Source organism: Hyperolius riggenbachi, chromosome 8, assembly GCF_040937935.1.
Source record: "Hyperolius riggenbachi isolate aHypRig1 chromosome 8, aHypRig1.pri, whole genome shotgun sequence".
In the NCBI taxonomy this organism is placed as follows: Eukaryota; Metazoa; Chordata; class Amphibia; order Anura; family Hyperoliidae; genus Hyperolius; species Hyperolius riggenbachi.
This window is the reverse complement of record NC_090653.1, coordinates 265,031,770-265,047,506: the sequence shown is the minus strand read 5'-3', so window position 1 is coordinate 265,047,506 and position 15,737 is coordinate 265,031,770. Positions and strand designations below refer to the sequence as shown.

Here is a 15,737-nt window from a genome sequence, read left to right as displayed (position 1 = left end):
ACTCACCCAGTATAAGTTCAGCCTGTGGCTTCCATTGAGGGCGCTGGTATTTGTTGCCTTCGGGCTGCCAGCCCCCACCCCAATTTGCATATGACCTCGCCTCTTCGCGAGACAGTTTGCACTACTAGGATATGTTACCATACCAAGTGACTGTGAATGTACACATCTTCAGTATATCACACCAATATTTAATATCCTGTTTATGTTTTTCTCAAGTGAATTATCTTACTTAGTTTTATATTTTGTTTTATACTTTACTTTCTCAGATGCTTTGTTAAGAAGTCTTGGTGCATATAATAAGTTTTTGTAAGCATATTTACAGCATTGTGCTCCGTTTTATACATAAGTGTATGTTCTCACTGCTATTTTTGCAATTCAATAGTAGAATAATAAAAAATTTTTGAAAGAAAAAAAAAAAAACATATACTGGTGCTATGCATGAACAGATACTGGTGCTGTACTGTATGTGGTAACCAGTATATATCAGCATACAGGTGATTGACTGGTTGGATTGGTCAGTTCTCCCTGTTTATCAGAGCGGTATGGAAGAGTAGATTGCGCTGTGCCCATAAAACACGCCTCTTTCACTCTTCTGGTCCACCCTCTCATCCTATTTACCTTCTTCTCTGTCTCTCTGATCTTGCACATGTGCGCCTGCATCGCTTCACTACAGTCCTCATCAGCGAGATCTGAGAGTCGGTAACAGGATAGGGCATATCACCCAGCATCAATGACACCCGGTGTATAAGACGACCCCTGATTTTTCAGAGGATTTTAAGGGTTAAAAAGTAGTCTTATTCGCCAGAATATACAGTAATCATAAACTGTTGAAGCTGTTTGCAGCTAGATTTGCTGTGTAAACTATCTAAACTTTAGATAAGATATATATAGTTAGTTTTTCATCTGGGATCCGAAGAGAGGCCACCTATTGATTGAAATGGGAACTGCATGCCGAGTCCCTCCTATACTACCTAATATGTAAAGAGGAGCTAAACTCTGAACATTCTCTCTGCTTGAAAAGATTAGCCACAGTATGATGACCTTTTATGAGGAAAAAAATATTTAAAATTTTTAGAAATCATTAAAAAAAACTGAATTTTACTAGGTTTTAATTTTGAAGGGAGCATTAAAAGGGTTAAGCTGCAGTGTTTACTGAATGCCAGTTCTGGTTCAGCAGAGCTCTCCTGCAGTCTATTCACAGTTACTGATAATTAGACACTGGGGAGGTGGACTGGGTCATGTGATGTCCTGAATGCTGGGGAAGGAATTTTCCCTCTGGCAAAAAGGGGCAGGAGTCAGTAGCCAGGTATTTTCAATATACATTTACTACATAAAGTACAGACCTACTACTGAATTCAAATTTACCATCATGTGCATTAAAGCAGGGGTCCCCAACCTTTTCCGGCTCGGGGACCGCTTACTGACCAAATTTTTCTCTGGGGACCGGGGGGGGGGGGGGGGGGGGGCGTATTGGAGGGGAGGGGTCGTCGGCGATGCGCGACCTAGTGGACAGTGTCATATGCAGTGGGTTGGGGGGGGGGGGGGGGTTGTTGCCCCAGTATAGGGAGATAGGGAGTTTAGTTGCCCCAGTATAGCTAGTATAGTTGCCCCAGTATAGCTTGTATAGTTGCCCCAGTATAGTCAGTATAGTGCCCCAGTATAGCCAGTATAGTGCCCCAGTATAGCCAGTATAGTGCCCCAGTATAGCCAGTATAGTGCCCCGTGTAGCCAGTATAGTGCCCCAGTATAGCTAGTATAGTGCCCCAGTATAGCTAGTATAGTGCCCAGTATAGTTAGTATAGTGCCCAGTACAGCCAGTATGGTGCCCCAGTATAGCTAGTATAGTGCCCAGTACAGCCAGTATAGTGCCCCAGTATAGCTAGTATAGTGCCCAGTACAGCGAATATGGTGCCCAGTATAGTGCCCCAGTACAGCCAGTATAGTGCCCAGTACAGCCAGTATAGTGCCCAGTACAGCCAGTATAGTGCCCCAGTATAGCTAGTACAGTGCCCAGTACAGCCAGTATAGTGCCCCAGTATAGCTAGTACAGTGCCCAGTACAGCCAGTATAGTGCCCCAGTATAGCTAGTACAGTGCCCAGTACAGCCAGTATAGTGCCCCAGTATAGCTAGTACAGTGCCCAGTGCAGCCAGTATAGTGCCCCAGTATAGCTAGTATTTTGCCCCAGTATAGTTCCCCAGTAGGGTGCCCCAGTATAGCTAGGTGAGTGCCCAGTGTAGCGCCCTAGTATGGGTGGGTGTGTAGGTAGTGCCCCTCTCCCCAAACGGCCGCGCGCCTGTTACCTTATGAGCGGCGGCCGCTTCCTTCCTTATAGTCCCCCAGGCGCCGCTCTCCTCTTATCGGCAGCATCTTACAGCAGCGCGTATTGCGACTGCTGTAAGGAGGGAACGATGCGCCAGTGGTTCCCATGGTAACGGCGATGCATATCGCCGCTACAGGAAGCCGCTGATGCGCTTCCTTCCCTTCCTTACAGCAGTCGCAATACGCGCTGCTGTAAGATGCTGCTGATAAGAGGAGAGCGGCGCCTGGGGGACTATAAGGAAGGAAACGGCCGCCGCTCATAAGGTAACAGGCGCGGTGGCCGCGGGGGGAGGGGCGAGAGGCCAGACACGCTGCGGCCCGGTAGGAGACTGCCAACAGGCCGGCAGTGGGCCGCGGCCCCGTGGTTGGGGACCCCTGCATTAAAGGACAACTGAAGCAAGAGGGATATGGAGGCTGCCATATCTATTTCCTTTTAAGCAATACCAGTTGCCTGGCTATCCTGCTGATCCTCTGCCTCTAATACTTTTAGCCACAGACCCTGAACAAGCATGCATCAGATCAGGTGTTTCTAACATTGCCAGATCTGACAAGCTTATCTGCATGCTTTTTTTCTGGTGTGATTCAGACAATACTGCAGCTAAATAGACCAGCAGGGCTGCCAGGCAACTGGTACTGCTTAAGGGCCCATTCACACTAGGGCGATTAGTGGTTGTTTATTGCTAATCGCTGAATCACCAGAGATTGCAAAAGCACTAGTGCAATGAAAACTATATTGCAGTGATCTCACTGTCACGATCGTCGGCAATTCACAATAAACACAAACGCACTACATGCAGCTTTTGTTCGATTGTAGAGCGATTGCAATGTATTTAAACTTAGTGATATTCTTGCGTTTATCACAACAAAATGCTAGCGATAATCACTAGTGCCCTGACCTGCTTGGTCCAGCATTTCACAAAATAGTAAATTGCTCTCTGCAAGCAGGGAGGTTTCCTACCTCTTTAAAAGAAGGAATCATCAAGCCCCTTCTTAAAAAACCTTCCATGGATCCAGATGCTATGAGCAGCTACAGACCTGTCTCCAACCTCCCCTTCTTATGTAAACTTATTGAAAAGGCTGTCTATCTGCACCTTGAAACCAGGCTGTCAGTAAACAACATCCTGGACCCTCTACAGTCTGGCTTTAAGAAACACCACAGCTGTGAAACAGCCCTCATCCAAGTCTGCAACACTCTGCTCATGGCAAGGGACAGAGGGGAATGCTCCATCCTAATCCTGTTGGATCTCTTAGCGGCTTTTGATACAGTTGACCATGAAATCCTGCTTAACAGACTGCAGGAGTACTGTGGCATCAGTGGATCAGTCCTCCAGTGGCTCAGATCATTCCTGACTGACAGAACACAGAGAGTATCCCTAGGACCTATAATGTCCAAACCTGCACCTCTACAATTTGGAGTGCCACGAGGATCAATCCTATCCCCTCTGCTGTTTGCAATCTACATGTTGCCACTCGGTACACTTATCCAACGACATGGCCTGACGTACCACTGCTACGCCGATGACACACAGCTATACCTGTCCTTCAAACCTGGTGGAACAGACCCTACTCCAAAAATAAACTCTTGCTTAGCTGAGCTACAGGCATGGATGAATGATAACTGGTTGAAACTGAATGCTGACAAAACTGAGGTCCTGTTTGTCCAAAGCCAGCACTCGCCATCAAAACAGCTCTATCCTAAAGCAACACCAATCAGGATTGGGAATTCAGACATAAACAGTTCCAACCTTGTGCGCAGCCTTGAGTTTCATAAACCAAATTTCATCTGTAGTTAAATCTTCCTTCTTTCATCTGAAGAACATTGCAAAGATTAAACATCTGATTCCCCCAGAGGATCTTTCAACCCTAGTTCATGCCTTCATCACATCACGTCTGGACTACTACAATGCCCTTTATGTTGGCCTCCCCAAAAAGGACCTGCGTCGCCTGCAATTAGTGCAGAATTCTGCTGCCAGATTGCTAACAAACCAGCCTCGCCACTGTCATATTACACCGATCCTTCGCTCACTGCACTGGCTACCAGTAGAATGGAGAATACTCTTCAAGATTGGACTACTGACATACAAATCCCTGCACAATCTAAGCCCTGGATACATGAAGGACTTGCTGAAGCTGCACCACACCTCTCACAACCTCAGATCAGCAAGTTCTATAAACTTGGTCACTCCCAGAGTGCACCTCAAAAAATATGGAGATAGAGCCTTCTGTCATGCTGCCCCTACTCTTTGGAACTCACTGCCACACCCAGTAAAGACAGCACCATCCCTGGAGTTATTCAAATCCAGACTGAAAAGCCACCTGTTTAGCCTGGCATTTCCAGACTTATAAAATTCTTCCTCTGTACCACGATGGTCGGAGCCATGCTTATGCGCTTTGAGTCCCATGGGAGAAAAGCGCTTTACAGATGTTGTTTGTTGTTGTAGTGTTTTGCAATTGTCAGTGTGAACGGGGCCTAAAAGGAAAGAAATATAGCAGCCTCCATATTCCAACTTCAGTTGTCCTTTAAACAAAAAGGAGGGTGGGGTTTAAAGGGAAGGTCCGAGGGGAAAAAAAAAAGTTCTGCTTACCCGGGGCTTCCTCTAGCCCCTGGCAGCTGATCTGTCCCTCGCCGCAGCTCTGGTGTTCCTGGGCTTCCTCCAAAGCAGATAGTAGGGTTTTTTTAAATTTTCCTCGGACCTTCCCTTTAAGAGGTATGTCTAAAGTAGTGACACAAAGCATCTCACCGTTTCAGAAAATTACATTGAGAACCAGCTTGCAGAAAAATTGTCCTTCACAACACTAGAGGCAGCAGGCAGAACAAAGACAGTGGCCTCAATTCATTAAGTTTTATCAAACACTTTATCGAACATTTGATAATTTACCTGATGGATAAAATCTAATTTTGAATTAACTACGGTGTTATAGATCTATTGGACGTTTAAACGATAAAACATTTGATAATTATACAACACCTTAGTGAATTCAAAATTAGATTTTACCCATGAGGTAAATTAGCAAACGTTTGATAAAGTGTTTGATAAAGCTTAGTGAATGTGTGTTTTTATCATATAGACCCTAGGTTCTCAACTTGTGGTACGCGTACCCCAGGGGGTACTTCTGATCGTTCCAGGGGGTACTCAGGCTTGATATACTTAAAGTGAACCAGAGACGAAGCACCCTTGTGTATTTTACCATAGAAATCAGTGGGAACATTAGAGAAAACATTTACCATGCTCTCTGTTCCATCCTCACTGCTAAAAGTGTCTGTTATCTAGCTGAGATAAGAATCCCGGAGTGAGCATTGAGTCTGGCTTTGCTATAATGACTCAGCTATAATGATTCCTGAGCAAAGCCAGCAGGGGGCAGGCTTGGACTTGAAGACAGCAAAGAACACAGTCTCAGCTATAATTATTCTGTAGCAAAGCCAGACCGACTGCTTAGTCGGGATTCTTATCTTAGAGGTGATAACAGGCAAATTAAACAGAGAACAATGTAACAAAGAGCAGATTAGGTGTTTACTGTCATGTTCCCATTGATTTATAAGGTAAAATACATGAGGTTGCTTCATCTCTGGTTCTCTTTAACCAAGAACAACAAATATAGAGTTTTAGAAAATGATACATCTCATTTAAACAACACCAAATTAGTGTTTTAGCTAATTAAAAGCAATAGTAAATTCTTGGAAATTATTTAGAACCATTTATCATGTACTACAATAAAATATATATTTGTCAAGGGGTACTTGTGATAATGTTTACTATGCTAGGGGGTACTCGGTGAGTACAGGGTTTTAAAAGGGGTACATGCCAATAAAATGTTGAGAAACACTGATATAGACCATCTCCTTTCCTGGTGAGATAAGAACACCAGTCAGTGAGATAAGCAGTTAAAGTGAACCAGAGATGAAGCACCCTCATATATTTTACCATATATATCAGTGGGAACATTAGAGAAAACACCTACCCTGCTCTCTGTTTCATTCTTCACTGCTCAGCTTGCTTCTAATCAGCCCTGATCAGAGATGGACTAAGATGTAATGAGGCTCTAGGCAAGGTAGTAGAGTTGGGGCACCCTTGTGGTGCTTTTGGTAAGATGAAGTGAAGAGCAGTCACAGAAGGTGGCAGATAGGCTTTTTGACACCCACTAGGCCCCAAGCATTTGACTAGGTTGCCTGGTGGATGATCCTGCTCTGGCCCTGATACAATTCCGGACTGAGCATTCAGTCTGGCTATGCTCAGGAATCATTATAGCGGAGTCATTATAGCAGAGACACAAGGGGGCAAGCTTGGGCTTGAAAAGACATCAGAGAAGACAGACTCAGCTATAATGATTCCTGAGCAAAGCCAGACTCAATGCTCAGTCAGGGATTTTTTATCAGGGCTGATTAGAAGCAGGCTGAGCAGTGAAGAATGAAACAGAGAGCAGGGTAGGTGTTTTCTCTAATGTTCCCACTGATATATATGGTAAAATACATGAGGGTGCCTCGTCTCTGGTTCACTTTAAGCACAACTATGGGTAGAGACTTTATACATAACGAGAATATAGCTGAATTTTACCTTTCCTTTATGCTGATTCTTGTCTTGTCTGTTTCTCTATATACAGAAGCCTTTGTAGTGTGTCAGGGCTACAGCCCCCCAGAGGGATACGTCCCCAACATGTCCAACCCTCTTCTGGACCATTGCTACGGTGAGTGTAGCTTATATTCCTAGCGTCCTAAATGTATTTCTGTAGGCGAGCCACAACCAGGCAATATTGCTCTCCGAGGCAAATGGAGAGGTCATAATGGTATATAATAATTTTTGGGAATGACTGGAAAAATAATAATCCTCTGATCGCTTATGTGGTAGCATTTGTTTCCTGATCACTAAGATGGCGTCTGTGAGTACCTGGATGGAACAGACCTCCCATTGTACCTTATCCATTCCCAACAGGATTCTGCTTTGCTACATTATTGGCCTGAGGAGAATCTTGAAGGGAACCCAAAATGAGAGAACTATGGAGGCTGACATTTAATTAATTTTAAACAATGCAGATTGCCTGGCTGCCCTGCTGATCCCCTGCCTCAAATATTTTTAGCCATAGACCCTGTACAAGCTTGCAGATCAGATTTTTCTGACTGAAGTCTGACATGATTATCTGCATGCTTGTTTCAGGTGTGTGATTCAGACACTGCTGACTAGAAAGAGGAGCAGGACTTGCCAGGCAGCTGGTATTGTTTAAAAGGAAATAAATATGGCAGCCTGGAATACCTCGCACTTCAGGTTCCCTTTAATGAACATAAAGGCCTGATTAAGGGCTATTACAGCTCAAAACAAACTAGTGTTGCCTGAATATTATCTTAAAGAGAACCTGAGGTGGGTTCTAAGAATCCTAATAGCAGACAGAGGCTGGGTCTGCATATAATACCCAGCCTCTGTTGCTATACAGCTTCACCGCAGCCCCCCTCTGCGCTCTGCTATGCCCCTATAAATCATCAGCCGAGCTAGCGACACATAGCATGTCGACAGCCGGCTGTTTACCTTTGTAATGCCACTCTCGCCGCTCCCCCGCCTCCTCCATAGCTCCGATCCCCGCCCGCGTCCCTTCCCTGCCTGCTGATTGGAGGCAAGGGACGCAGGCAGGGACCGGCGCTATGGAGGAGGCGGGGAAGTGGCGAGACTGGCATTACAAAGGTAAACAGCCGGCTGTCGACATGCTATGTGTCACTAGCTCGGCTTATAATTTATGGGGGCATAGCAGAGCGCAGAGGGGGGCTGCGGGGAAGCTGTATAGCAACAGAGGCTGGGCATTATACGCAGACCCAGCCTCTGCTATTAGGTGTAAAGGATTGCGGAGATGCCGCCGTGCGGTCTGGCGGCGGGGCGGCTGTCTCCGCGTTCAGACCAGCGGTTTTCGCACAGCAGCATGCGTCTGGTGTGTCTGAGCCTTCTAGTGCATACAGATGGAGAGCTACGCGCGAGTGCGCTGAGAGGCAGGACCTTTATGCCAAGAGGAGAGGGATCAGCTGATCAGGTTGGTCAGCTGATCCCAGCGCAGATTGTCATTGGCTGAGTAGCGCTGAGTGGCGCTGAGGAGCGCTGCTCTATATATAGATCTCGCTGGTCAGTCTCAGGTTGTCTGCCGTTGCGAATACATATGTGTGAGCACTCAGACCATAGTCAGATCCCACAGTGTGTTAGAACCAGGTGAACCTGGGAATTCACACTTAGCCAGGTTATGCTTGTGTTATACTTTAGACCAGTTCCAGGGTGTTGTGACCAAGGACCACACACCCAAGCTTAGGAATACTGTGTTATTGCTGTGTTATACTTTAGACCAGTTCCAGGGTGTTGTGACCAAGGACCACACACCCAAGCTTAGGAATACTGTGTTATTGCTGTGTTATACTTTAGACCAGTTCCAGGGTGTTGTGACCAAGGACCACACACCCAAGCTTAGGAATACTGTGTTATACTTTAGACCAGTTCCAGGGTGTTGTGATCAAGGAACTCACACCCAAGCTTAGGGATACTGTGTCAGTGCTGTGTTATTCTTTAGACCAGTTCCTGGGTGTTGAGACCACGGCCCTCACACTCTAGACTAGGCCTCTGCTTTATACCTGTTATGACCTATTGCTCTCTTGACCTCTCTCCTGCTTTCTGATTCGGTACCTATGCATATCTGACTACCTGTTGCCAAACCCTGCCTGTACCTGGTTACCGAATCAGCCTTCTGTCTCTGTCCCTTATCTGCTCGTGTGTTGCCGACCTGGCCTGACCGACCCTTCTGGCTGTCACTCATTCCTTGAGTGTTCAGTCTGTCTGTACTACCTGTGACACCGCCCTGTTAGGTGTCAGGTAGCTGCAGAGACTCCCTGTTTCTCAGAGGGGCCTCTCTGCAGTCCAGTCAGGGGCTCTATCCCTTAGGAGTCCTTTGGCTGCAGTATAGTCTGATTCCCAGCATTACAGGGAATCACTGGCTCTCAGGTTATCTCCATTCCCTTTGCTAAGAGCTAGTCCTCATACAGCCAAGGGCCACTTGCGCCTCAGGTGGTCCATGCTCATTGTTATCTGCGTCTCCCGCCCCACGGGAGACAGCCTACTGTTGCACCAAAACACTTACGCTCTATCAGGTGTCCAGAGGTTAGTTATACTTGTATTATTGGTGATTCTGCAGATCATCAATAATCAGGTATATATCTGTATTGTTGGTGATACTGCAGATCACCAATAATCAGATTCTCTCTGTGTGCTGACACCGATCGTTACATTAGGATTCTTAGAACCCACCTCGGGTTCTCTTTAAACAACTCTAAGCCATGTCATGATAGTATATTAAATGAAATTTCTATGAAGATCTATTGATGATCAAGAATTTTTGAAACTTTTTGTAACTTTTGCATATTAAAACACATTATTTGAGACTGCAACTTCTTCTTCTGTGGGTTTTAAAAAGTTTCAATATCCTTCTTATAAGAACAAATGGAGGATTCAGCCTAGGGCCGGATTTACCATAAGGCACTGCAGGCACATGCCTACAGGCGCCTGATGATGGAAAGACAGTTCACTCCCCTCCCCAAGTGCCTCCCTCCCAGCTTCCCTATGCAGAGTCCTGATGAGAGGTTATTTACTCTGCTCTGCATTCCACAGACGAGAGATATTCCTTCAATCTCGGGCACTTGTAGCTACTTAATATTGAGGTTCCTCTAGCTACCTACGGTAATACTTGGGTCACCTTTAGCTGCTTAATATTTGAGGGAAGTCCTGGCTACCTAATACTAAGGGGCACCTGTAGCTACCAATGATGGGCAAGGGAAGTATGGGAGAAGTGACAGCCAGCATACCTGCAGTGCGGTTCGGCGGGGGTTTGTAGGTTCATGAAGAGCAAAGTTTAGGGTGCGAGGGCATCTGTGCCTATAGGCTCCAGTGAGGTAAATCTGGGCCTGACTCAGCCATATTAAAGCCAACCTTCAGGCAGAGATCTAAATATCATAAAGTGATTACACAACCAAAAGGAACTTTGTTCACACAGTCAATTTCGGACTCTGTGGGCAATGCTGGTGCTGCTTGGATTACATTGTGCTGAATAAAATGCAAGGGGGCGGAGCACAGACTAGAACTTTAAGAAGAATACAGCCTGTGGCAGGGATGGTCTGGTGTTCAGGAAGTGGCTGGTGTCCTTTATGCGACTTCAGCTGATCAAAGAGCATTTATTGTGGTGTTCAGATTGCTGATCCATTCTATTCTTCTGGTAGATGTTGATTTTAACCAGCTAGAAGGTCCCAATCGGGTGATTGTGCCTTTCCTGGCATGTGGAGACCTGAGTGCCTATGACTCGGACAGGACTTACCCTCTGCAGGTAAGTGCCCAAGACCTCTGTGGTGCATTTATAGGAAAATGCTGAAATAAAAATCTAGGGCAAGGCGCTAAGTTCTTTGATCTTTGTGATATTTTTTTTTTGGTTATATATATTTTACTTGATAAAATATTAAAGAGACACTGAAGCAAAAAAATTAATTATGATGATTTGTATGTGTAGTACAGCTAAGAAATAAAACATTAGCAGCAGATATGAGTCTAATATTGTTTCCAGTACAGGAATGGTTAAAGGGAAGGTTCAGGGACTAACTAAAAAAAATAAAAATCCATTTCCACTTACCTGGGGCTTCCTCCAGCCCGTGGCAGGCAGGAGGTGCCCTCGGCGCCGCTCCGCAGGCTCCCGGTGGTCTCCGGTGGCCGACCTGGCCAGGCCGGGCTTCTTCTGCGCTCCATGGTGCGTTCCACGCCGGCGCTCTGACGTCATTGGACGTCCTCCGGGCTGTACTGCGCAGGCTCAGTAGTTCTGAGCCTGCGCAGTAAAGCCCGGAGGACGTCCGATGACATCAGCGAGCCGGCGTGGAACGCACAATGGAGCGCAGAAGAAGCCTGGCCGCCGGCCTGGCCAGGTCGGCCACCGGAGACCACCGGGAGCCTGCGGAGCGGCGCCGAGGGCACCTCCTGCCTGCCACGGGCTGGAGGAAGCCCCAGGTAAGTGGAAATGAATTTTTATTTTTTTTAGTTAGTCCCTGAACCTTCCCTTTAAGAAACTCCAGTTGTTATTTATGCAAAAGATGTCTTCTGAAGCTTGTTATCTCAAGTGTCTGTCACTGTATTGTTTTTTTTTTTCCCCTGCAGGAGGACAGGTCAATAGTTCACTGGCCTGCTCTGTAAAATCATTTAGAATGCTGAGTAGTGTGTAAACTGCAAATATTAGAGAATGATGCAATGTTGAAAAAAAAACTATATAACTGAAAATAAAAATATTAGAATACTTTCTTTGCTACTAATCTTCTAGTAATTATCCGTACTACACATACAATTCATTATATCATAATTTTTTTTCGCTTCAGTGTCTTTTTAAAGGGAACCTTAACTGAGAGGGATATGGATGTTTCCTTTTAAACAATACCAGTTGCCTGGCTCTCCTGCTGATCTCTTTGCCTGCAGTAGTGGTTGAATCACACACCTGAAACAAGCATGCTGCTAATCCAGTCTGACTTCAGTCAGAGCACCTGATCTGCATGCTTGTTAAGGGGATGTGGTTAAAAGTATTAGAGACACAGGATCAGCAGGAGAGTCAGGCAACTGGAATTATTTTAATAGGAAAAATCCATCTCCTCCTCAGTTTAGGTTCCCTTTAAGTGGCTGGGAAGTGCAGTCAAGGTTTCATCCTGCTGCTTTGTGTGAACAATGTGGCTCTCCTGTCTTCTCAGATCTCCTTTTAGAAACAGAAGCAGTCTTGGAGTAAATCTGCATTATTGACCAAGGGTTGCTTATTAAATTGTCAGTATATTTTTAACCTTGACCACCACCACAGTGTTGGGTCCCCAAACTGTGGCCCTAGTGCTTGCATCCGATCGCTATGGGCAGCAGCCATTACAGGTGTCCAGGAGGCAGACCTGAACTCGGAGCTTCCTCACTGCTCTAAAAGATACGCAACAGCATAATAATCTTTAAAGAAAAACATTTCTTTGTTACAGCTGATACAAATCCTGCAATAAATCTGCAGTGTATCTACATCCTGCTTTTATGGAAGCAGACATATTGTTCACATCCTGTGTATACTAATTAGCTCCTCTGTCAAGGCAGCCAGCTGACGCAGCTGATAGATCAAATTACAGTTGTGATTAATCACAGATGAGAGGGAATTAGACAGGCTAAACTCTCTAAATACATACAGGGTGCATTCTCTCTGTTTTTCTTCTGTCTTGTGCAAGAGTTCAGGTCCACTTTAATACTTTCCCAGTGAATTTCCTGTAGTTATCCTGTAGGATTTCTGGCACTAGATGACCAGCCCTCTCTTGGTTTTGTGTCATTCTGCTTTCTCCAGTTGGACACAGGAAAAGAATACACCTATCTGCCCCCCAATCAACCCCCTATCCAGCCGCCCTATCAGGAGGCCTGCTTCTTAAAGAAAAACAATCTGCTCGCCAAGGAACGCCCGCCGTCTCCGCGGAATAATGCCCCCTCAGCAGCTGCGGAGGAAGACGAGGCTGCGGAATGCGACGGGACCGGCATCCAGAAACTCGCCATTTCCCCCTGAGCTCAGCTGACTCAGGCATTTTATACTCTGATTGTTTCTTGTATTATATTACTGTATCTTTTACACAGAGAGAAACTTTTTGTTTTTATTTATTAAAATTTTACGTGTAAAAATAAAGCTGCAGCAGTTTTTACTGAATGTTGGAGTGTTGTTTTCAATGAAGAGGACAACATGTTGTAGTTAAAGTGTTTCTCAGGAGTAGCACAGTGTTGCTTTCCATGCGGTCATGCTGAAGTCCAATAGCCCGATTATTATTAGAGATTGGTTTTAGTCTGTCCTTGAAATTTTGAGCCTTAAAGGGATACTGTAGGGGGTTCGGGGGAAAATGAGTTGAACTTACCCAGGGCTTCTAATGGTCCCCCGCAGACATCCTGTGCCCACACAGCCACTCCCCGATGCTCCGGCCCCGCCTCCGGTTCACTTCTGGAATTTCAGATTTTAAAGTCTGAAAACCACTGCGCCTGCGCTGCCGTGTCCTCGATCCTGCTGATGTCACCAGGAGTGTACTGTGCAGTCGCAGACCATACCGGGTCTGTGCAGTACGCTCCTGGTGACATCAGCGGGATCGAGGACACGGCAGCGCAGGCGCAGTGGTTTTCAGACTTTAAAGTCTGTAATTCCAGAAGTGAACCGGAGGCGGGGCCGGTGCATCGGTGAGTGGCTGCGCGGGCACAGGATGCCTGCGGGGGACCATTAGAAGCCCCGGGTAAGTTCAACTCATTTTCCCCCGACCCCCCTACAGTATCCCTTTAAGTTCTATATGAGTGTCGGCTCTCCTCCTGGATGACTCCAGTTACTGCTATGGTACCTTTCAAAAACAGTGGTGTCAGAGGGATGCCCTGAGCTTGGTTGTATGGACAGTGTGTGGGTGCCTGTACAGCACACTGGTGCTGAGCCAATCGTGTGCGCATATACAGGGAGTGTGTTTGTGTGAACAGTCAGGTTGTGTGGGTGCATGCACAGTGCATGTGTACAGCGCACTAGTGCTGAGCCAATCATACATGCATATATATATACAGGGAGGTTTAGTTGTGAGGACTGTGAAGGAGTGTGAATACATGTGTAATGCACCAGTGCATTCATGTGACCACAGGGATCCTTAGTTACATGGACAGTGTGTGGGCAGAGAGTTGGTGCATGCACTACACACTGGTGCTGGGCCAATCGCACTTGCATGTAAAGGGCGTGTGGTTGCGTGGACAGTATGTGGGTTGAGAGTGGATGCATGTACATTACACTGGAGGGTGGGAAGTTGAAGTAAGTGTGGGGGGTTAGAGTGTGTATGGGTGAGGGGAGAGTGTGTATGGGAGAGGGGAGAGTGTGAATGGGTAAGTAAAGAGTGTGTAAAGCCCCATATACACACACTCAACCAGGGCAGAGGCCAGAGAGGCTCCAGCCTCAGGGCGCAGTCAGTATAGGGAGCTACGGCCGGCGCGTCTGACGTCACTGCACTGGGAAGAGTTTGAGGAACAGCTTAGCGAGGAGGACGCGAGCCAGCGCAGACCAGGCGAAAGGGTTATCAGGAGGGACACGGGACGCCGTTCACCCTATGCCCGGAGGCCAGGACAGATCTCGCTGCCGCCAATATATATGATGTGCCATATTGCAAGAAGATAGAAGTGAGTGCGCATTCATTGCGCAGGCTATTGCGTTTTTTATGCAGTATACACTATGATGTATTTTATGTGTTTTACTTTCTTATGATTCCGGAGAGGATTAATGCGATATTAAATAGAGAACTGAAGATTTTAAAAGTGTCTGGAGCCTGTTTGTGACAAATACGCTAGACCCACCTGGCTTTGAGGTGGCTGCGATCTGGTGAGCGCAATCTAATTTGGGAGTGGATTCACGAGTGCGACACGAGCACATTGGGCACAGTGGTGATTGACTGTGTGTGGCAGACTGTATGTATATGGAGTCACGCTATGTGCCATTTGTCTATTGATTTATAGGAAGGTGGAGAGCGCAGTTCAACTACTTGACACCTTCAGGGCGCAGTATAGGAGGGGGGCGCACAACTCAATCACCTATCATTCCCCTATTGTATTGGAAGCAGAGAGAAATAAGGAAAGGGGATGCATGGCAGTGACTGCAAGCCAGATAACTAGAGATCAAGGTGTTGGGGGGTTTGGGAGAACTGGGGCACCTCTTAGTCTAATAGCAATCAGAGTGTGACGGCTGGGGTGGGAGGGATGGAGGGGCGCACTTTGGTGTCTCAGCCTTGGGTGCTGGAGGGCCTTGTCCCGGCTCTCCACTCAACAGCGGTTGTTTGATAATTGTGCTGCATAAAAGACCGCTGTTTGTGTATGTGGCTTATGGGTAAGTAAAGAGTGTGTATGGGTCGAGTGGAGTGTATAGGTCGAGTGGAGAGTGTGTGTGGGACAGTGTGCATAGGAGAGTGTATTTGGGTGAGTGAAGTGTGTGTGTGGTGTGGGGCGGGGATGGGGGGGGGGGGGGGGGGGTTTGAAGTGTATGACAGGTGTTCCTTGTGTGTGAGATCTTCTCTCTACAACCAAAGCCAGAGTACAGAAGCCCATTGCCTTCACCATTCTTTTAGAAAGTACAGTATACTTAGCAAATGGAAATCCTTTTTAATCCATCGAGTTTGCAGGCAGCTGTGAACTTCCCAAACTGAAGCTGAAATTTTGACTTCAATCTGAGCTCAACTTGTGGAGCCTGGATTTTGAGTAATTAGCTGAACAGAGCTGAACAGAGTAAAAAAAAAAATACTTATCTTCTTGTGATGTTGATCCTCTGCCTTTTAATGTTTTCTGAGCCACTGACCCAGAAGGATTATGCAGATCGTCTTGTCTGAGACCATTATGGTGTCCACTAATGTTAAAATGTTTTTGTCCAATC

The 15,737-nt window shown here is 46.3% G+C and overlaps 1 protein-coding gene across 1 annotated transcript in view; it reads left to right on the top strand.

The window, feature by feature from the left end:
• The window catches only part of FTSJ1 (FtsJ RNA 2'-O-methyltransferase 1), a 44,274-nt gene extending 31,279 nt beyond the window's left edge, over positions 1-12,995 (top strand). Inside the window, exons 9-11 of the mRNA XM_068248786.1 lie at positions 6,921-7,004; positions 10,552-10,655; positions 12,666-12,995. Of these exons, the coding sequence (XP_068104887.1) occupies positions 6,921-7,004; positions 10,552-10,655; positions 12,666-12,878 (401 nt within the window). The 3' untranslated portion in view covers positions 12,879-12,995. The remainder of the gene's footprint in view (positions 1-6,920; positions 7,005-10,551; positions 10,656-12,665) is intronic.
• The last annotated feature ends 2,742 nt before the right edge of the window (positions 12,996-15,737 follow it).